The 22,451-nt window shown below is 40.4% G+C and overlaps 2 protein-coding genes across 6 annotated transcripts in view; both read right to left on the reverse strand.

The window, feature by feature from the left end:
- Positions 1-4,193: 4,193 nt before the first annotated feature.
- rassf10b (Ras association domain family member 10b) lies at positions 4,194-6,751 on the reverse strand. The gene has a single exon (XM_084347168.1). The coding sequence runs from the start codon at positions 6,631-6,633 to the stop codon at positions 5,350-5,352; it is 1,284 nt and encodes a 427-aa protein (XP_084203294.1). The 5' UTR covers positions 6,634-6,751; the 3' UTR covers positions 4,194-5,349.
- Positions 6,752-10,535: 3,784 nt separating this feature from the next.
- The window catches only part of tead1b (TEA domain family member 1b), a 52,416-nt gene continuing 40,500 nt past the window's right edge, over positions 10,536-22,451 (reverse strand). For all 5 annotated transcript variants that reach the window (XM_084348781.1, XM_084348779.1, XM_084348778.1 and 2 more), the window contains 6 exons: positions 22,313-22,374; positions 20,792-20,916; positions 19,252-19,425; positions 16,343-16,483; positions 16,110-16,262; positions 10,536-13,691 (listed from right to left, as the gene is read on the reverse strand). In XM_084348781.1, coding sequence (XP_084204907.1) covers positions 13,578-13,691; positions 16,110-16,262; positions 16,343-16,483; positions 19,252-19,425; positions 20,792-20,916; positions 22,313-22,374 — 769 coding nt within the window. In that variant the 3' untranslated portion in view covers positions 10,536-13,577. The remainder of the gene's footprint in view (positions 13,692-16,109; positions 16,263-16,342; positions 16,484-19,251; positions 19,426-20,791; positions 20,917-22,312; positions 22,375-22,451) is intronic.

Here is a 22,451-nt window from a genome sequence, read left to right on the forward strand (position 1 = left end):
ATAATCAGGATTTCTTTTCCTTATTAACACAAAATGGATGCATGGAAAGACTCTCACAGCTGTTTATGTAGTTAACTACGGTGACATTATGATTTAGTGGCCGTGCAGAAGACCTCTGCTAGCTTCACATGAAACCTGCTGTTCTGTCCATGAAGAGCTAGAGTTGGCTAGTCCTGCTGCTTCAAGTGTGCTTCCTTCATTGACTCCCACTCGCCTACTGTTCACCTTCATGACCCCCACCCCCTCGCAAAGAGTCAAATGGCAGCGATGCTTGAGTAACTTTAACCTCTGATAATACGACCTTCGAACCCTGTGATGACCCCCGAACAAAGACTGTGACATCGTCTTTGTTGGGCCCTGGTATGTTTTTGTTAGCATGCACAAGGATGTGACTTGTGCATGTTTACGTACATGTGAGGAAGTCGTAATAAAAGACACAATGTCGGATCTATGCTCGTGTGATAATGAAGACGAAAGAGGCTCTCAGACAGGCTTCAGAAAACTCAGACTGCATACCGGAGAGAAAAATGTTCAAACTTATGACAGATGTTCCTTTAAACCTTTTGTCTCCTTTTAATCAGGCCAGCTCAGCCAAAAGCTTTACAGAAGCACACTTCAGATTCCTGAATTTTCCTCTCGAGTGGCTCCAGAGGTCTGGGGACTCTCCACATAATCAACTTGACATTTATAAAACCCCATTCAGCGATGTGGGAAGCACTCCTCGCAGACTTCACCTGTGAAACAAAAGAGGAGGAATGTGCTCGTGTTTTCCTGCGGGAGTAAAACTGTACGTAGTATTACATTCACGCTAGTCGCACGTGAGATTTTTTTCAGGTCAGCGTAATTTATGTTCATCTGTGTGACAAAGTGGCAAATGAAAAGAGAGCCACATGAGAGAGTCGAGCACAGAGGAGAGTGCTGCTGTGTGTCAAGAGGCAGGAAGGCTGCCATTCACAGGGCATGTAATACAGCACTTCCCCTTGTTTGACAATGATGCTGCCCTAAATTCAAAGAACAAAGACACTTTAGGTGTGTGTGTGTGTGTGTGTGTGTGTGTGTGTGTGTGTGTGTGTGTGTGTGTGTGTGTGTGTGTGTTTGTGTGTCTTTTTCTATCATGTCTTTGTGAGCACCATTTTGAGTTTCAGACCTTGACTGTGAGGACATTTTGACCGGTCCCTCAAGAGTGTTTCTAATTTTTACCCCTACCCGTCTATTCTGAGCGCCCCCTTGTCCCTCAGAACAACATTACGAAGTGGCTGAAATCCCCCCATGACACTGCCGACCTTTCAATGTCGATGGCGTTTATGTAAACAGTCGCGACGGGACATTTCCAACATTTTGCCGTCTTCAGCTGTGGTGATTTCTCTTGTGTCACTGTGCCGCTCCTGGCATTATCACAATGGCGTTTGCCATTTATCTGATGGAGATAGAAAAGCAAGCGTGCTCGCAATTTGTTCACAACTTTTCGCTATCAATCAAGTCATCAAATAAGAAAGAGCACTGCTTCATTACGTTGGACACTAGCAGTGATTTATAGGCTAACATCAGCAAGCGGTGCTTCAACCCTGCCAGTCTGCACAGATATCAGAGGAGTGGTGAACGTACAGCAACTTCTCTGCTCTTTAAACGAACCTCTGTACTACACATCATAGTGATTTATATGATGTTGCCTTATCAATCATTTAAAATGATAAAAAGAGTCTCTGAGGAGTGAAAACATGATCGATCACTGTGTAACACGCTACACTGGGAACAGACTTCACCCCGAATGATCCTCCAATGTTCACATGTATATGAGAGTTATGTAACGTTGTGTTCGCTGCTGCGTCACCGAGTCACTGTATCTGCTGAGAAACCACGCAGCTCGTCTTTTATTCTTCCTGTGGTTTTGAATTATTCAATACACCTATTAACCAGGCAGGACATAGGTAGTAATGTATACTTTTGTGTTGTCTTGAGTATCACTGTGTATTCAGTTAAAAAGGGCGGTTTATCACGGGTAGAAACTCAATACTGTTTCTGGTGCTGTTATTGTTTTTGTTTTATCCTCGAACATTGAGCGTGGAAACTTTTTGCGAGCAAAATAATCCTATTTTCCGTCTTCGCTGCAGGTGGAAGCTGTTTGTCAGTGGCTGCAGACGACAGCAGGGACGTCTCGTACTGCACCGAAGTACACTGTATGTAAACAGAGCGTTTCTGTTTATGTGAAGGGCCTTGGACGATGTTTCAGGGCTGCAAATCAAACTGAACTTCTGTCGGACACAGTGTTGGTTTGACGCCAGTTCAGCTGCATTATAAATAAATCCACCACAACACTTAAAGTCTTCAGATGGATCAGAACGCTCTGAGTCTGAACACGTACGAGGAAATCTGATCATATTACACCGTTACCTACAGTATTACAATTCACATTGTCCTGCCGACGAGAAACAATCTGTTTATTCTGATTAACATTGCATTTCTCTAACTTTTGTTTTTGTTTTCTGTCCCCACGAGCTGCAAGCTGTGTCACTCTCTCACTCTCTATAGCTTCCTCCTCCTCCTCTTTTCATTCAGGCTCCCTCCTGATGGACCACGGGCCCCTAGGACCATCTACCTCTCCTGGCTCCCGCTGCCTCACATATTGACGGATCTGGATCGTCACACCCTGGGCTCTGCTGGATCATTCCCTCTCTCCTCTGTTTTACTATCTCCTTACATCTGTATTTCTGGAAAATTTGATACCTCTTCACTCCGATCTTCTCTATTTTACTGCTAATTATCTTGCGTGACCTGCCCTCCTCCAGGTCACCAGGGTGGAGAGGAGGTCGTGTGACTCCGGCACCACTTGGCGATGCCTCAGCCTGCTCAGTCGTCCTCCTGGATCCACACACTTTACATATATTATATCACTTGTATCAGATATTCTGTCAATGCAATTTGTAAATTGTGATTTTGTTGTTCTGTTCTGTACATGCGACATCTGTTGCATGTCTGTCCGTCCTGAGAGAGGGATGCCTCCTCCGTGGCTTCGTCCTGAGGTTTCTTCCGTCCCCTGCAGGTTTTTCCTCACTCGAATCGTGGGTCTAAGGACAGAGGATGTCCTTCACTGTACACATTGTAAAGCCCAGTGAAGCAATGTGATTGTGATTTTGGGCGTTTGGGTGTTTGTGTCTCATTTTAAGTGTGATAAAATGTGTTTGACTAGAAATGACACTAATATATATTTATGTAAACATGTAGGTCTCTTGCAAACTGAATTTACAATTATTTGGAGTAAACCAGTTTATGTAAAGCTTTTGTTACACAGTCGAGCACTACAGTATGCTTATGCTCACAAACATCACACAACAATGCTGCCAGACATCTTGGACAGCCTGTGTTAGACTGTAACGTGTGCGTATGCAGCAGTGATTACAAAAGTATGGCTGTGGTTTGAACTTTTTAAGAAGGAGGCAACAAGGGAAGCGTTTCCGTCTTTGATTCTATTGATACTTTAATAAGGATATCTTTTGACACAAGTATTGATCCCATAGCAGTGCTCTCTTTCCCCCACACTTTCATCTGTACACCCCAGTCAGCTCACTGGAATCGTTTTAATGTGAAGTAACATGAGGTCAGCTCGTGCTGTGGCACTGAGAGCTGTGACAGAACGAACGTAACCGGCCAGTGTCATGTCTAATCAGTGCATCTTTGGTGATCAACGTGAGGATAATAATATTCACTTGGGCCACGGTGTCGTTTCCATAATGACTGCTGAAGAATGCTGAAGCCTTAAAGGACAAGTTCACCCCAAAAATGAAAATTCAGTCATTATCTTCTCAGCCTCACGGCGATGGAAAGTCAGGTTGTAGTCCACAAAACATTTCTGAAGCTTCACAGCAAGACAGAGCTGCAGCTTTCTCCTAAACAACTGAAGTAGATGAGACTTTTTAACATAAAATAGGTCCATATGGCTCGTCTGGTGTAATTCAAGTCTCCAGTGTCCCGAGAAAATGATATTATTTACAACCACTTTTAAGCTGAGATCTTCATTGTAACGCACACCTTGTCTGAAGAGGGTGTAAATAGTGTCTTGTCAAATCAATTTTGGAGCCTCGGATGAGGCCAGACAGTCTGTGTGGAGCCATGTTATGATTTTTTTTTTGTCAATTGCACTTTCACTTTTTAAAACAGTCCCCATCTACTTCAGTTGTTCAGCAGAATGATGCAAAGCTGTTTCGCTGTGAAGCTCCAGAAGCGTTTTGTTGACTACGAAACATCACCTGACTTTCCATCAGCATGAGGCTGAGTCGACAGTCTTGGCTGTCAAACAGAATCACTAATGCTGCAGGAAAGAGAGTTTATCACAGCTCAGGAAGATCAAGACAGTTTCAAATATACCACGAACAGTGCTGATTGGTTGCGGGAGTAGTAGGGAGTGAAGAGCGAAGGGAAGAAATTCGTCTTGACCTCACAGATTTACAGTCTGCAGATTACATCACTGTGTCTTTAAAGGCAAAGTAATCTCAGTACAGTAAAGTGATTGATTGTAAACACATAAAGCTGACATGAAAATTGTCTTTGCGTAAGAGTTGTTCCCGACACTTTGTGGATTTGCAGATTTGGTTTCCACCCCACCACCAAAGCTGTCCTCCCTGTTACCATTTATAGACTGAGCAAGGATTCATGAGACGTCACAGAGCTGAACTGGCCTTTACCACATCCATTTTTATTTACGCAGCTGATGGATAAAATGTGGAGGCTTGTGTGCTACTGTCCCAAACCCCACAGAGCCATTACACACTGTGTGTCTGTATAAAATGTAACTTATCATCTGTGTTTAGTCCAGAAAGTAGACCTCCAACATGAGCTTTGTGCCTGCTTTGACTGCAGATATTCTTATTATGACTCTGTGATTCACAGCAAAGAGGTTTTCTTTATCACTCGGTGAAAGCTGAGATGTTGCTCACAGAGTAATCCAGAGACCTTTGACTTGTTTTTTTGGCTGCAGCTGTCTCTGAGGTGTGGATTAGCACGGCAGCGGTTGTGGAAGTGATGTGCTATCACGCTGCAGTCCTGACTCAAACATGCACACAGGGTTTCAGATTCACTTTTCAGTTATGTGGAAGAAAAGAGAAACAAACGAGCTTCAGGAACTGTTTTAATTTTGTGTTGAAACAACTTTCTTTTTGAGCTCTTGAACCAGTTTTAAAAGGGACGTTATAAAAATATGGGAACATGTGGGGATTATTATGATGCCACACAAAGATAAGCTCAGTTTTCTGTCATCCATGTTGAAATAAAGTGTGTTTTCAGTTGCTTCAGAGTCCTAATAATCCCTGAGAGTGTAGCAGTTCTTTAAAAAATGATTAACAGTCAGATCCAATCCTAAACCAGTGACTCCCACACCGGCTGGCTGTCTGAGTCCTGACTGTGCAGAGAACTTAAGCCAGTGTCTGAGTCGTCGTCGTTCCCACTGTGGGTCTTCGACAGACCCCTGGCCTGCTCCACCCACTCGCTCTTCCTCTCCAAAGTGCTCATCATCCCCGTCTTAACATCCTCCCCGTGGCAACATCCCTCCGTCCTTTCCTGTATGTCCAAAGTGTTCACTTTCTCCAGCAAATCCCTCATCTCCTTCTCCCTCGCCACACAAATCTCCTGGGTCAGCTCTAAATCGCTCCTAATTGCTTCTAAATCCGTGTTGAGGCGCAGGCCGATGTACAAACTCGCATCTAGCTGCGTCCTGAGCCTCTCTCCTTCCAAAAGCAGCTCGTTTTCCGATGCTGCCGTGTCTCCTGCTGCGTCTCTGCTCCGCAGCTCCTCCGTCCTCCGCTCCATCCAGCGGTGGTTCAGCTCCTCCTGCACCTGCGTCCCGATGGTGTCTATGAGGGCCTCCTGCTGCCACAGCTCCTCTTCCAGTCTCACCACCTCCTCGCACTGTCGCGCATACTCCTCAAACTTGGCGAGAGTCTGAGCCGAGCACAGTTTGTCCGCCTCTCGGCTGGAAGCTGCAGCCTCCACTAAATACGTGTCCTGCACATAGTTAATCCCGTGTCTTCTCATCCTGTCCAGATGCACCTTCGCCTCGCACCTTTCGATCTCTGCGTCCAGCTCTGTAATCCTCTGGATCTGCTGGCGGATGGTGTGGTCCTGAGAGATCACCAGGTGAGCCAGAGTTTCCATCCTCTCCGCCGACGACGCGTCTTTCTGCGCCCTCTTCCTCTTGTTGATCTTCTCCAACTTTCTGAAAGCTTTCCGAACAATCCGACGATGTTTCTCAGGTGAGATGGCACCCATGGGAGGGCGCGCGGTGCCCGTGGTGACACAGGGGCTGTGTTTGCTGAGCACAACGCGCGCCTCCGCGCTCCGGGCTCCGTGGTTCGCCAGAGACGCGTCGCTCTTCACCAACACGAACTTCACGTTCCTCTGCTCCTCTCCCCACGCCACCCACAGACGCAGCACTTTGGTTCTGTTCGGTAAAATCCTCTCGAAACCTCTCCATTTCTCCACCAGGCAGTAAGACTGTCCTGTGGAGAGGCCGAGCTGCGAGTTCTGGTCCTCCAGAAGCACCTTGATCACATCAGCGCAGGTTGTGCGCTTCGACAAGCCGAAGATGAGCTTCTCCTCTCGGCAGACCCACACTGAAATCTTACCCTCCTCCGACTCCATCATGAGTGTCTGCTAAACTTTACCTCTCATCAATTAAAAAAAATCACAACAAGTCCTTCTTAAAGTAGTTTTAAATCCGCACGCGTCCACACTCATGTCCTCTGTGTGCCTGCGCGCTGCGTCCCAGACGCGTCTGCAGCTCCATGTGTCCCTCTGAGCGCTTTTCTGAGGCAAGGAAACATTTTGCTGCCCTGTGATCACATGACCCCCATCAGCAAGTGTCAGTAAACAGGACTTCAGTTTGTCATGTGTGTGAGAGGAGCCGCTGGAGCCAGGATGATGTCAGCAGTGTTGAAAGAAGTACCCAAAAGTGAAATAAAAGTAAAGATATCGAGCTAAAATATACTTATTCTCTGACATATCTGAGTTTTTATTTTGGGTTTTGTGAATATTTTTGGTCCCCAACAATAATGTAACACATTTCCTTTGACTTTTACTGCATATGCATGCACGTGCATATATGCACCCATGTCCCAACATCCTTCACCCATGTGATTAGTTTAGTAAAAGTCTTAAAGTATCTGACATTAAGTACAGATGAGTATCAAAAGTAATTTTCCGGAAATAAATGGTACTTACGTAGTAACGTGTGTGTGTGTGTACATACTGTATGGGTCGACCCTTTGGCTCTGATGCAGCATGAAATCTGCAAAGTAACTTCAGTTATCAAAAGCTGTGGTGGAGTATAAAGTAGCAGAAAATGAAGGGAAAAAAATACTCGAGTACAAGTACCTCAAAAGTAACTTGAGTAAATGTACTTTAGTTACACACATGTATGGATTTCAGTGCCGTATTAATCACACGTTACATTCTGAGGTGTGTTGGATGTGTCCTGTGTGATGCTGTTGTGGCTGTATCCACTAGTTTCTAATGAAACGGTCAAAGGTACGCAAGTTAAGGTGAGTGTGAAAACAAACAAACAAACAAACAAACAAAATAATGGGAAAACAAAACATTTGGGGGGAAAAAAGAAACTGATACTGGTTATATGATACTGGTTGGGTTGATACGGACTGGTAGCAGAATTTATATCTAACTCTGGGTGTTACTGTGACTAGTGGGCCCCATATTGGGCCCAGTATCGGGAAATTTGTCACATCAGCTTTATACTGGTAGCGGTGAAATTATAGCCGATAAATGGAGCCAATAATATGAAGCCAAATTGCTTTTGTTGACTTAACAAGCTCAGCATTCATGTGCTCAAGTGGCAGCATGTTCCTCTGAAGTTGGTTTGCAGTCTGTCAATAAACAAGGAGAAGAGTTAGAGGTGCAGCATGTTGTTGTTGTGCTGCACCTGGGTAGAGCCACACAGTGTAGACTGAGAGCCAGAGGTGTCCTGCTCCACCCAACACTGGTGACAACATGATTGTAATTTGCAATACGTGTTCAGCAAAGGTTCAGAGAGGAGTGAGAAAGATTTTAGTTAGTTATGGAAAATTAAATCGCCACATCAACTCCTTACAGGTCAGGACTTGATCGCTGAATCTTGTGATCTGATGCAGCCGGTGGTGTTGATGCAGTGAAATATCAACAGTGAAACACTTTCAAATAATGAAAACTGTCATTCAGACTCACACAGAAGAAGAAAGAAGAGAGAGTCACTGAGGTTGCGTGGCAGAGTCAAGTGATCAGCTTCAGTTGATTCTTTTTTTTCTTCACCTTCACTTTTGTTGATATGATTTAAAGGTTTACAGCGAGGAGGGCTCCAAACACTGTGCTGCAGCACTAAAGGAGAGCGGCTGAGTCTGAACTGAATGTGTACGAGTGTCAGCTGAGACTGTGTCTGTCCTTGATGCTTAAAGTCAAGTGATGTCTTTTTTGAAACGCTATGTCGAGGACTAATTCATCACTTGGACCCTGTTGGCTTTGAGTTTATTAGCCTTTATCTTCTCACTGACTGATTTCAGCCTTGGCGAGTCTTGAACTTGTGAACTTTGATCAAGCAAGAGAGCAAACTGCTGCTCACTTCTGTCTGAGACGGGCCTACAGACAGACTTTATCTGGAGTTTCGGTTGTCTCTGCTGCTGGATCTGTCCTCACAGGAGGCACTTAAACCCAGAGACACAACAATAAACATCTGATACATTTATCGAAACTCGTGGTAAAAGATGTCTGCCAGTTTTTGGACGTGCATCCTGTGGTGCTAAAATACATGATAGATCTTGTTTTTAAAGGATAAGTTCACCCAAAAATGACAGAAATGGTCAAGAATATGAAGCGAAACTAAGGTGAATGAATATGATTTAAGTAGGAAAATAAACAAAGAACAATTTACTGATGTGCTCATGCTGATCTGTCTTTAAAATTGAATTTGGATCAGTTTTATTAGTTGCTTCCTCCTTCGTAGTTAAACACACTACAAGGAGTTTGTATCTGGTTTAACAGTCTCCGTAATGACCTACATAAGTATACGAGACCATCAGCAGGTAAACTGGCTATTTCTGTATAATCATTATGTTTTTTCTTAGCGTCTGTCACCAGGTCAGACTCTGACGTATGCTGCTGGATAAGTCATCTTTTTTTTATCAGGATGAATTGAGGAGTCTCACAGTCTGAGGAGAGACGCTGCTCTGTAGTCTGGTGGCACCAAGACAAAGTTAACTTTGTTTCACAGATACATTACCTCACCGTCATGCATCCCGCAAACAGCTGTTGAAAACAGAAAAATATCACTTGAGATATGTTGCCATGATGTTTTTATTGCTTCCAAAACGAAGGCACACACCAGCCAGATCAATTTTTATTGCAGGAGGCGGTGGTAATGTTTTTGTCCCCGGGGCCACCGACATCCACCAATAATAAGTTCTTTGTAGCTTTAATGATTGAAAAACTGTGGGATAGGTGGGAAACGTTTGTCGACTAATGTGATAATTAAAATAAAACATTTTCATTCTTCACTCATCATCAACAGTCATCATTCAACCATGGACTGAGATAATCATTCTGACATTTTGAGGGGAAAATAAATGACAATATTCAAAAGTCAGACAGAGTTACGGCCAATTAAAGGTATTCTGTTGTTGTGGCACCTCCTAAAATGCCATCATAATCTGTCAGATCAGACACACACGTGTGTACACATGAAAGATGGTGTTGAACTACTGAAGAACCAAGAACTACACTTTTGCTGATACCCCTCACAGCTCAGGAGGTGTTAATGAAAGTGTGAAGAGCTTTTTAAGCGGCCACGTGGTGGTGCTGCATACTCCAAGAACTAATCAGATTTTCTTGAATGGTGGAACCACTTTCTATTGAACTTTATGTTGGGTAGTGTTTCATATATATAATCAACACCTAAAGTCTTTCTGCAGGATGTGAACTAGCAGTGTGGTTTCAGTCACAATTTTCCTGTATAAAAATTGCAGCTGATATCATTCCCAAACTACCTGACGCTTGGCTGTCAATCAACAACCAAAATAAAATGGATAATGGATAATAACACTGCAAGAAAATAAGCTAATATTTTCATTTTTAAATGAATAACCTCTGATACATGTAGTTTAGATGGTCAGAGTAATTATTGTTTGGGCCTTTTATTACTTTTATCATCTCATTTCTGCTACAAGATTTGATTTAAGATGCTAATATGACTGTATTTTTAATCACTCGGTTTATACTACAGGTTACTGGTGTCATTATGTACAAGTTAAGGGACTCATGATACTTTCAAACTAAACAATGTCTCCCTCTTGTGGCGGCTTCTGTTACTACAGCGGTGTACATTAAATATGTTCCCTGACATGTGAAGCTGTGACACTAGCAGTACACTATAAAGCCAGCCAGAGGCTCCATCTACTGTTGATCTGAGGTTTCTGCAGTTAAAGAGTTAAATCGACAGAGTCGTGTCCGGAGCACTGCTTTCTTACTACTTCAGCTCGGTAAAAATTTCGAAGCGACAACAAAAGGAGGCAATATTTTTCAGATTTATTTAACTTCAATATTGCATACATACAAAGTATCTAGAAAGCTACAAAATATCTACTATTATCAAGAAGGCATCATAATGTTACGGAGCAAAGACAAGACCATAATGCAGAAACACGGAAACATCGCAGAGCCTCTTTTCTCTCCTTTGCTCCAACACTTTTTTACTGTCAGGGATACGAAAAGATATCACACATCTGTACCAAGAAAAAAGCTAAGATATAATTTTGTACAAAGCACCTTTTTACAAAAACAAGTCTGCACACAAAACCCAAAATGTGTGTATGATAACTATGTGAGCTGTGTGAAAAGTCACTTTAAAGCCACCATCTGAAAAATGGTCATAAAACAAAAAGGTACCAGTACCTACTCTTCAACATAATTACAAATAACAAGAGCTAAACTGCTGATATGTTTGTAGCATGATTCCTCAACGTTTTTTTTTTGTTTGTTTTTTTTAACGTGTCCATTTCCTCCTCGAATGGTCCACCAGACATTCGTGCCAGCGAAGGCATCAGTCCTGCTGTTGTAGTGTTGAAACGACATGTCAAAATGTACCAGCAGTGCAGCAGCAACATCATTACCATCTTATTCGGCTTGCAATATACAGATGATGTCATCACAAAACCAAGTACAACTGTATACAAGTACAATAAGAAAACAGGAACGCCTCACTAAATAATCAATAAATGTGAACAGATACACAGGGTAAACATAAAGAAAGCCTCAGCGTCCACAGGACTGTGGCAAAATACTGAATGATTGAACTTTATCTGCATCCACCAGAGACATTGTCTGCAATTATTTAGAGATTCTTCGGCTAAAATACTTTAGATGATTATAATTAAATGTTTGAATAGCTATGGTCTTTGTGGTGAAAAGTATTAACCTTGACGGCCTCGTCCACATTAGCAGTTGTGAAAAATTAGTTTCTGAAACGGCATCGCAAACAGTTTCAGACGTGACCGCATTAAAACAGTTTCGACTGTTAGAATTAAATAACCTTTCACTTTCCGCCCTGAAAGATAATAAATGATAAAAAAAAGTTGGTCTCTGCTGCGCCGACATCACAGCTGCATCATCAACGGTAACATTGTGAAAGTGTGATGTTTGTGGTTTTCAAATCGTGCGAGCGTGTGGTCGCGGGAAAGAGGGAAGAAAAACAACACAAAAAAACCCAAAAAACACTTGAACCTGCAAGTGTGCACGGAGCAGACAGCTGCAGTGTTTCTGTGAGTCCTGCATGCAGTCAGCAGCGGTACGTTATCAGCAGGTCTTTCAGTCTTTCCTTCAAATATTAAATTTGTGAAATCAATTTTCAAAATAAAAATGAATATATCATTTAGTTATTTATTACCAGTAACCAGCCGTCCTCTGCCAACATTACAATCCTTCTCAAAGGCAATGTGGTGATTGGTTTCACTTATGTCTCGTTTTTTTTGGTCTAGCAACATTTAAATTGTAATTTCTTGTTTGATGTTTTTGAAGCTGGAAATTTTAAAACCAAAGGCACTTCCTTGCTACCATGCAGGACATGACAAAAGATTGACTGTATCTCTGTATTTTTTTTGGTCTTCTACAACAGGAAAGGCAGTCAGTCTGTGTTTATAGTACACTCTTTGAAAAAGGCTTACAGCGTTAGAGAAAATATAACCTGTATTATAACTCTTATTATAACTTAATGTCACGTAAGTGTACTGCCACTTAACAACAACAACTGTATTCCTCGGAGTGTACCAGTTATAAGAAACATGATTTGTAAGATGCGAGTTGTTTTTGCCTGTTTCATCCACAGAAAACAAAGGGTAACGTTAGAGTATAGTCTAAGGCACTGTACATCTACCCTTTGGCAGATAATATTGTGAAGTTCTCACACAAACGTATAAAGAGTCTTCCCGTGTAGAGATCACAGTTTTAGTGGCATCTTTTGGAGTTCACACAGCTATAACATGTTTAAGGCTGGGGGATCGGTGTAGGCCACAGAAACATGTGAACATAGTGTGAAAGGCAGCAACACTCTGGCTTGGAGTTATTCTAGGCGAGTCTTCCGGGGGGGGGCGAAGCCACAGCGGACTGAGCCAGGCATGCCGTTTACAAGTGATTCATAGTGTTAGGATTTTTAAAACTACTATTCTGAAACCACAGATGTAACTGGGGGAAAGTAAGCGTCACTAAGGCAAGCTCAGGAAGGGGAACAAAGTGCTTTTGGACGAGATGAGAGTCATCTGTCTAAAACCCAATTATCCTCCTGTCAGCTGTCACAGAGGAAAGACCCGTTTGCAGGACAGAAATGCTTAGCAATGTGGTAAGACTTTTTGTCGAGCAAATGCAAAAATGTTTGTAGTTATTTTCACAGTGCATTAATTCTGTTAGTGTCTAAGACTTGGAGTGCTTCAACAGGGATAAATATAGTAATGAAAGCTGGGTTGGTTTTAAAGAAATAGCAGTAATTCTGCAAGATTAACAACTACTCTCCTCCAACTACCGTCTTTGTAGTGTTGTTAGTTTTGTTTCTTTGGAAAATCTATTGGCTGTGGGTGCACGTCTGTATATCGACGGTGTGTATGCTCACGAAATTATGAAGTACGGACGTACAAAACACACTCAAACAAATTAACACAGACCACATCAGGCCGCTGATAGAAAAGGCAGCATTCTTTTTTTTTCTTAGTCTACATAACGAAGCAGAAAGAGACAACATACATATTTCCATTTACCAAATCAATCGAGTAAATTCTTTAACAACGGCCACATTTATACCCAACGGAGAACATATTTTAAACAAGAATTCCCATATTTAAACATAAAACAACTGTACCGCAATTCACAGCTGCAGTCAAATAACAAACACTTTATATTAAAACAAATTTATAACAACCGACTTCACCCGATGACCAAAAAGCATTGTAGGTGTGACTTTCAGGTAGAGGCACTGCCACTTGTTTTGAGGTTGGTAAGTCTATGAAAAGGGGAGGGAGTGGGGATTGATCGGTGGGGAGGGAGATGAGGAAGCTCGGAGCCTCTCATTCCTTTACCAGTCTGTAGATATGATGCTGGGCGCCATGCTCGCTGTTTGAGACTTCAAACACACACGCCATACATAGCAGCGTCTCCTGGGTGTCCCTATTCGTCACCACCTGCGACAGAAGAGACAGTCACGCTTTAGCAGACAAAAGCAGCATCCACTGAACAAATGAGAGTTGCTGTATTTTAATCAAAACAACACAAGTAAAGAACCAAAAGCTGTGCTTTTTTTTCAAAATGTTTTCCTCGTTTCCCAAACAGTATTCAAAAGTGAGTGAATGGGCACTTAAATTTAATGCTTTTTAACACCTTTTCAAGATAATCTTCAAAAAAATGAAGATGATTTTTGGACCAATCATCTTCTTCTTATCATATTGTTACAAGTTAAGGTATGCAGTATATACGTGGTCCCAATGCAGAGGTGGGTTTTATGGAGGGAAATGATTATTAGAGTGAGTTAGTGCAATCTACATTCTGCCAACATCTCTGTACCCACTTTTTAAATCTCCTTTAGAAACTAATGTTTATAAAATCGTTTGTTTTTTTTCTTCAAATTCCTAAGGTAGCAGCTCGTTCTTCTTGGTTTTCTCTCACGGTTTCTGCTTTGGTGTGGTATTTCTGCAAAATCCTGTCACATGCTTTTTTTTTTTTACTTAGCTTTTGCAGTATTTCATTTCTAAGGGTTTATGTATTTTGCATTATCTTACTTGTCTTTTAAATCTGTATAGCATTTGATTTTATTTGGACGAGCACTTTGTAACCTTGTTAAGAAAGGTGCTATATGAATGAAGATGAATTATTATTATTATTATTATCATTATAGGGCTAAAGTAAATATCATTAGGTCCAGCGGTATATTTAAAGATTTGTAACATCAGAAATGTGAATTTTCACACAGAAATTAGACAAAAAGAAATTAAAAGATGATTAAATGAAGTCTGATGAAATGTTTGTGGTTAATAAACCTCACAAATACAAAGACCCAATATTTATCTCATTGAATTTAAGACTTTTTAAGACTTGAAGGACCTGCAAACCCTGAAATTACAAAGCATAAATGAAATAGTAAAAGATAAAATAGAAATGTTTTACATGTTGATTCCTTCAGTATGAAAATGTAGCTGCATGTGCAGTCAACCATACACAGCTGTAAGTACCTGCACCTGTGGAAGTTATGTTATGTTAATTTTAACTGACTGATTTAACAATTACCCTGAAACCTCAAACTAACCAGCTCTGCAGGGGTGGAAGTAACTAATTACAGCTGCTCAGATTACTGTAATTAAGTCTTTTTGGCGGTACTTTTTTCAAGTCTGTAATTTTATTCATACTTAAGTGTACAGTACATCATGTAATCTATTTGATTACTTTTAAAATCCTAATTGAGTACAATTTGAATTCCCGTCTAAACCTTTCATCTGCATTTTTGTAGACAATAAGGCCACCTGACCACAAACAGGCCAATGAAAACCTGACATACAGACAAAAACACTAAACTGTGCAGCAGCTTTGGAGAGGTGACCATGAGCACTGAGCAGAAGAGGAGCCATTTATACTGCATTAAACATCAATGTTAAAAAATAACTAATACTCTAAAATATTTTGTACTTTTACTTAAGTATCATTTTAATACCAGTAGTTTTACATGTAATTGAGTAATATTTCAGTAATGTAACTGTACTCTTTCTACCACTGCAGCGTTGATGTTATAAAATTAACGAACATGCACCTCACTGTTTCTGTATGAGCGATGAGAGCACTCAAGATGTTTTAACAAAGCAGGTAGATTTTATTTTACTTTAAGACAAAGCAGTGCTGTCATCATGATCATTATCCTCTAGGTGAAGTGAAAATTATTTTTCTCTCGTTATTTTACATCAATTACCACTGAACAGAGAGGATCAACAGTCATAAAACTACAAGTATAGAGACAAAGTCCATTACCAAAAACAAAACTTGGCTGAAATTCATTATTTTCAGTTCCTGCGGCAGATTTTAGAGCTTCTTAAGACCTTCTTAATCTTCTACGAAGAGGAAGTAGGTACTCATTGATCTACAATAATCTCTAAAAGCATCTTATATCACGATGCTTTTAGGAAACACTTAATCTTAAAAATATTCGTTGGATGGATTTATGATGATCTTAGCCTTAAGATTCTTTTGAGCCCTGTCTGCTACTTTGCAAGCACAACCCCCCACATATAAGTCTGTCTTTTTATTTAATTTTTGCTGTCTCTGTAGCGGTGAATGACCCTTTAAGACCCCATGTGATGGTTAATAACAGGGGTTCCTGCCCCCTCTTATCCTCCCTTTTCCCCTGCAGATAATGAGGCTCCTCACACTGTGTTTCATCCCCTGTGGAATGAGAGCAATGTAGGACCAGCGAGAGGAAGTCATCGCAACCCCCCACACCCTCTTTTTTTTTTTATTAAGCCAGCTGGAGCCACCAACACACCCTGACAGCAAAAAGAAGAAGAAGAATGAGAGTCCTGGAGAGGTATCTCGCCCACTCAGGTCAATGATGTGATTACCAATAAGATAGTGAAGTTCTCCAACACGCTGTTCATCATATATTTCTCTGGCAGATGTTTTAGCTTATGGATGAAGTTGATCATGTATTCACACATGGGAGACCGGCTTATCCTGTAGACAAAGCGTCCATTCTCAAACCGTGCATATTCAGTCTGAGGGGAAAGAGAAAATACTTTATTTAAGGCAGCACATATCAATGACTTCTGAGTCACAGTATGGAAAGAGTGCTTACCTCAACTTTCTCGACCACCTGCTTGCCAAAGGAGCAGACCTTTGTCGAACACGTGATGGTCATGTTCTCTGAGCTCTCGTACTGACTAGTGACTCCGTAGAAAGACCCAGTATCATCCTGAACGTTGCAGTTTAAGTCAGCCTGTGACCCAGAGGAAAGAAGAGAGCATTCAGTGGTTATTAATATTCTTGTTAAGGGAACAAACTAGACACACAGCCACAGTAAAAGGAGGTAAATACAATTTATTAAAATGATGAAATAAAATATTCGTCTTTACAAAGATTTTCTGCCATTTCATACAAGAAAAGTAAGATTTGCACATCTGCATACAGACAGGTGTAAAGGAGAAGTGGTGAGACAAAACTAAATCTAAACTAACTGAATAATTATGTTTAGGTACAGAAACCTTTCTGACGACATTAATGTAAGTAATAACAATTCCACTGAAGGTCCATTGTGTAGGATTAAGAGGCAGAAATGGAATAATTTATATACAACAGTGTTTCCACTGAAATTGTTTTGTAACAGTGGTGGCAGAGGGTAATTTGTGGTATTTGTTCCACATCTATCCCTGTTGGTTTTTACTGACAGACAGTTTTGGTGTGAAGTGGTTGCAGCAATAAAATTTGGTTTATATTTGGTCACTTGATCGTGATTAATGGGCTGCTTCTGTGTACTAGGTCTTATGCTCCTTTGTATGTGTGTGTGTTCAGTTTATTTGATCTAACTGTGGTGGTAAGGAAACACAGCATAGTTATCTGCAAACTCACTACTAGATGCCATTTAATCCAACTGACTGGACTTGTTGCTATTACGTGAAATTATTTTGCATATGTACTCAACATGCAAAGAAAATCAAAGTCAAATCTCGGTTGTCAGCTCAAAAAGAGAGCAAACAATTTTGATATTGATCCCTTAGATTAATGTTTTTCAGGAACTATGACAGAAATCCATCAGCAGGAGATTAAAAAACATTCAGTCAGTGCTCTCTGTCACAGGGACCGTGTTTCTAAATTATCTCTAACCTCGTTTCGACATATCTGCAATAAAACATCAGCTTTTTACTAGATACTGATTCTCAACAGATTTTAATCATAAAGTGTCAATAGAGTATATTAAACCCTCTGATTTTTTTATCTGCTGTTGATGCACACTATTCCCCACAATGCAATGTACAAAGAAAATGTAGTTGTTGCTCACAGCTGAAATAATTGAATCAAATCTGTAAGAACTCATTTGTTTTGGCCACTTGGGGGCAGCAGAAACAAGTTGTGAACACAACATTGACATATTATCACCTTTTTAGGTGTTATGGAAACAATTGTTTATTTACACATCCAGCAGTTACAGAGCAACATTATCATTCATTCGGCATCATGTGTCTGATGATTTACTCTCTTTTAGCTCTACCTTGGTCTCTCCCAAACACTGAAGGAAATATCTCCCTCTTCAGCAGCTAAATGCTACATTATGACACTACCTGTATGGTGGCGCTGAATTGAGCTGCACTATATGGTCAAAAATGATTACTGCGATTATTCTGACAGATATTATGATTGTGATATGATTCACAATCAGTGACTTTTACATCACAATTTTTATTTTTGCTGACAAAACTAATAAAATCCTGATGATGGGACATTTGTTGGGGCCTGTAACTAACAAGTTTTCATCTGGAGAACAAGATTCGTAGGCCAGGACATCTCTGCTGCACTACTACAGTGCTTCATTATAGTGCTGGTTTTGTCACACATTTTAAATTATAACAAGAAAACGTAGCTTCTGTGAGTTGGATACGACACTTGGGCCTTTCTTTCCGAATTCAATTAAGTTTGGATTAACTGTGCAGCCCTAGTGCTGAACATGTAAAGAAGGGTGGTATTTTAGAGTTGAAGCTATGAGAGAAGGGGCAGGGAACCAAAAAGGTGACATTGTGGAAACTTCGGACAAACTCTTTCACATGATCACAGCACAGAAACAGTTGTTGATTTCTTGAATATTCACTGGAAAATGACACACTATTAAAATAGTATATAGTACATATTATGTATGGTTAGTATTTAGTATAAAACTGAGACAGTCATCTGTACTTGGCCTTACAGAGGAAGTCAGAATTTTGGATTTAACGTGGCAGCTAAAAATGTTAAATCGAACTCTGCATTAAGAATTTCTTTGTCACTGTCTGATCAAGAGCTGTCGAGATTAAACATGTACATGGCACATCAAAAGAGAAGAACTGGGGCACATGTGAATACGCATGTTAATGTGTCCATATTAGAGAGAAGATTCTAAAGAGGATTCAATGAAGTTATGTTAAAAGACTGATTTACAAGGTTGAGCGGGTCTGCTCCTGGAGGGCAGCCTTTCTATGCCCTCAACATCCTGTTCATTACGGATACAAAAAGAGGAGACATCCTCCTACAACATTCTCCTCCTTCATTAAGCAACGCAGTTATACATTCATTATTGTGCAGATTCTGTCTTTCATTTGAAATTTAGATTGGCCGGTCACTTCAAAAGGACCATATGCACTTGGACCAAGTCCCCTCAAATTCCTACTTTGTTGGCTGCCGCTAGTTAGCATTTTGCATCAGGAGGAAATACATGCAATGTTTAAACAGCCATTAGGAGTGCAACCAGGTCACTCCATTGTTTGGAGATATTACATTGAATTAGTGAGTGCTTTGATCAAAAGCTCTCCTGCTATGCAAGTCCAAATACGGGAGAGTGCATTCTGCAAACATTAAGAGAGCAATCTTCTCTGTGTAGACTGATTACACCCAATCACTGAAGACGAACCTGGACAGACTGAACACGGCTCACAGTGTGCACCAGGTCACAATGATGTAAGGCTGATGTGTGTAAAATATAATCCAGTTGTAACTCTGTGGCTGAAAAATTATACTCACCCAGAATTTTATAAGGAAGAAGGAATTCTGCGGACCTTTTCCATAAAGCTCCTTCAGCCCTCCTTTCTTTTCTGGGAATTTGTCATAAATCTGACGGATGTCCACCGACTCCAGCAGGGCGTCACTGTAGGAATGATTTGTCTGTCCGATATGTACAAATAGATGCTTGTTGTACTGGAAAAAAGTAGACAAATTGTGTTAGAAACATACTTTATAATATGGTGTTGTATTTCAGGTTGTATCGTTTTGATTTGGAAAACAACACAAACACAGAGAGCCTCATAAAATGACAAATGATAAAAATGATCTATAACAGTGTAACATCAACACATCAACACAGAAAGGTTTAGTAGAATAAAAGAAACCAATTCTGACAAATAACCACCATAAAGTGAGCGCTAGAATTAGACTGGCAACAATACACTGTGATGATGAGAAATAACCCTACGCAACATTGCTTTTTATCTGGCTGTCTGCAGGATTTTAGGCATCTTTTTATTTTATGATGTACAAATTTGGTAATATCATTCTGCTCCACTAAAGCGAGAAACAAACAGAAACAAACCCTCATTTGTATTAGACCAAGCTGGGAGTGCTTCACACAATGTCTATAAGCTTCAGCTGTGACTTCATTATAAGCAAAAAAAAAAAAGCTGTGAAACCACAAATGCGGTCCGAGATAGATATATCTCAAGTATTAAATTAGGCAAAACCATATGATGAAAGAATTCATGCACTCAAAAGCTACATGAAAGGCAATATTCCTGCATCAAAGGCAACTACAATCAACCTAAATTGACAATATGGAATGAAAGGTGAGTGCTTTGCTTTATAAAACATTTAGGTTTGCTTTTTTTTTTTAATCAAGATTATTAGGATTTGCTTTTACAAATTTGAATATAAACTGTTGTGGTGTTAAACCTAAAACCCATGATGCAGAGTGAAAAATCAGAAAGAGAAGCGGCAAATCAGAGAATAACGTCTCAGGGTCTGTAGCCCTGGTCGTGACTGAATGAAACCCTGTCATGTGGAGCTGCACTTCAGTTTAAAAGCTCACAGAGCAGCCGCTCCAGCATGGCGCCTTCAGGGCAAACGCAACAATATCAAGCAATAAGATGAATGTAAGATTAATGGCTGTTGTCATGCTGTATTAAAACTAAAAGAAAAGTGCACAAGAAAATTTGGACTTACATTCAAAAAAATCTGCTGAAGCAAACATTAAATGTGAGAGACAGACTTGAAGCTGCTGATTAGTCGACTCACACTAGTGAGTCTGTGGATGGTCGCACTGAGCAGCGTAAAAACAGTTTTGGCTTGCCTTTTAAGAAACTGATTAATATACAATCCATCATTATTTCTGCAGGTTTTCGTGCTGTGTTTCCCTGCAGGCCTCTCAGCTTGTTTTGGCCTCATCTCAGCTGACTCTCTGCCTGGGAAAATGTCCCAGTGTATTCATAGAGGGAAGGAGCGGGTGATAAGAGGTGGCAATGAACACCGTGAGATAGTGATATTTCATGCTTTAGTACAATGCTCTACTCACTGAGTCTGGGTCTCTCTGTTGCTCTAAGAAGGCGGAGAACTCCACCAGTCGGAGTTTGGATGTACCGATGGAGCGGCCCTGCCATGCTGGTGCGGTGGGAGCTGGAGCTGCTGTGGGCTCGTAACCTGCAGGAACCCCACAATGATAAAAAGATGCATCCTGTCTTTGCTGTTTTACTGCACATCATGGATATATTTTCATTTTAACAAATAAACTGTTACTGTTTGTTTATTTTCACATCAATGATGATTCTTGGATATTTTCTTATTTCCAAAATGTTTGTAAGTAATAATTAAATACACTGGTAGTCAACGTCTAGGTGAGAAAAAAACAAACGCAGCTGAAACTAAGAAAAAATACTAATTTATAAGAAAAATTCAGCGTTTTCATCCCATTTCAACACATTTATTTTCCAGTCTAATAACAAAGAACAGCCTTGTGATATCACCTGCCAACAGATGTTTTAGTTTCAAACAAAATGTTTCTATTTTTACTTAACACAGAAGTGCCTGTTTAATTTATCATCAGTCCTAAATCACAAAAAACTTTATATGAGTAAGAATTAGAGCCCGGGCGATACTCAATTTTTGGGGGCCGATACCGGTATAAGGAAGTAAAACATTCCTGTATCAATATATCGGCCAATACACACATTTTTTACACTGATCCCTCAAATGTGGTTATCGAACCCTTGTGACAAAGATATCTCACAGAGGAAGGATAGTGTAAAGTTTAACAATAAACTTTTTTGTCTAAAATGACATCAGTGCAGGGAGACACTAAACTTCACTGGGAATTTATTAATAATTATTTACCCTCAGGCCAATATCAGCTGATAATATCTGCCCACCAATATTTTGGTCGGGCTCGAGAAAGAATAAATCAAACTTGCAAATCTTGTGAATTAGATGTTTTCTTATTTTTCCATCTAATGTTTACGAGTAAGTTCTCAGGGAAAAATACAATCCTTATGGCTAGATTCGTTACATCACAGCATTATCTGCAGTTTAATTGATTACATGTTATAAAAATTTGAGCAAGAAGGGCTTAATCAGCCCAAAAAAAACCTTAGCTGCTTCAAAAAAAGTCACCATCACTTATTAAAATCTGCTGTTACTGAAATTGATTTTAGTTTCAAACCAGATTCTCAAACTGTACTTTCCCTCCTCCTTCATGAAGCTACACTGTAGATAAGACGCTCTGGCGTACATGTAGGTGGGTTCAAAGTATCAAAACCTGGTTTTATTGTTGTGCCTTTCTCTTTCAACGTATTTGTTTTACAGTAAGATAACCTGCCAATTCTCACAGTAAGATTAAAGGGTTAGATTTCACAACTGAAGAGTCTGAATACAGTAAAGAGTTGGTACATATTACTATTTTACGACAGATGATGTTGGGTGGAGGTGTGAAAACAAGTTGCATTTCAAGTATTTCTGATTCAGTTGACAATTGTGGAAAGTTTGATGTACATGGAGTCATTTTTTAATTCTTGAAATATTTTTAAATCGGGTAAATTCTCACTTGAAATGGCTGTTGTGACTGCTGGCTGGATGGGATAGGCTTGTTGGGTGAAAGGCTTAATACTGGAACAGAAAATGACACACTCAATTAGAAAAAACATTTCTATAGCAGAAAACATATAGAATTTACTGTTTGAAAA

The sequence above is a fragment of the Pagrus pagrus genome, assembly GCF_965226575.1.
Source record: "Pagrus pagrus genome assembly, chromosome: 1".
In the NCBI taxonomy this organism is placed as follows: Eukaryota; Metazoa; Chordata; class Actinopteri; order Spariformes; family Sparidae; genus Pagrus; species Pagrus pagrus.

Bases quoted from the DNA above. Each gene is read 5' to 3' on its own strand.
- rassf10b (XM_084347168.1), bottom strand. From the start codon at position 6,633: ATGATGGAGTCGGAGGAGGGTAAGATTTCAGTGTGGGTCTGCCGAGAG.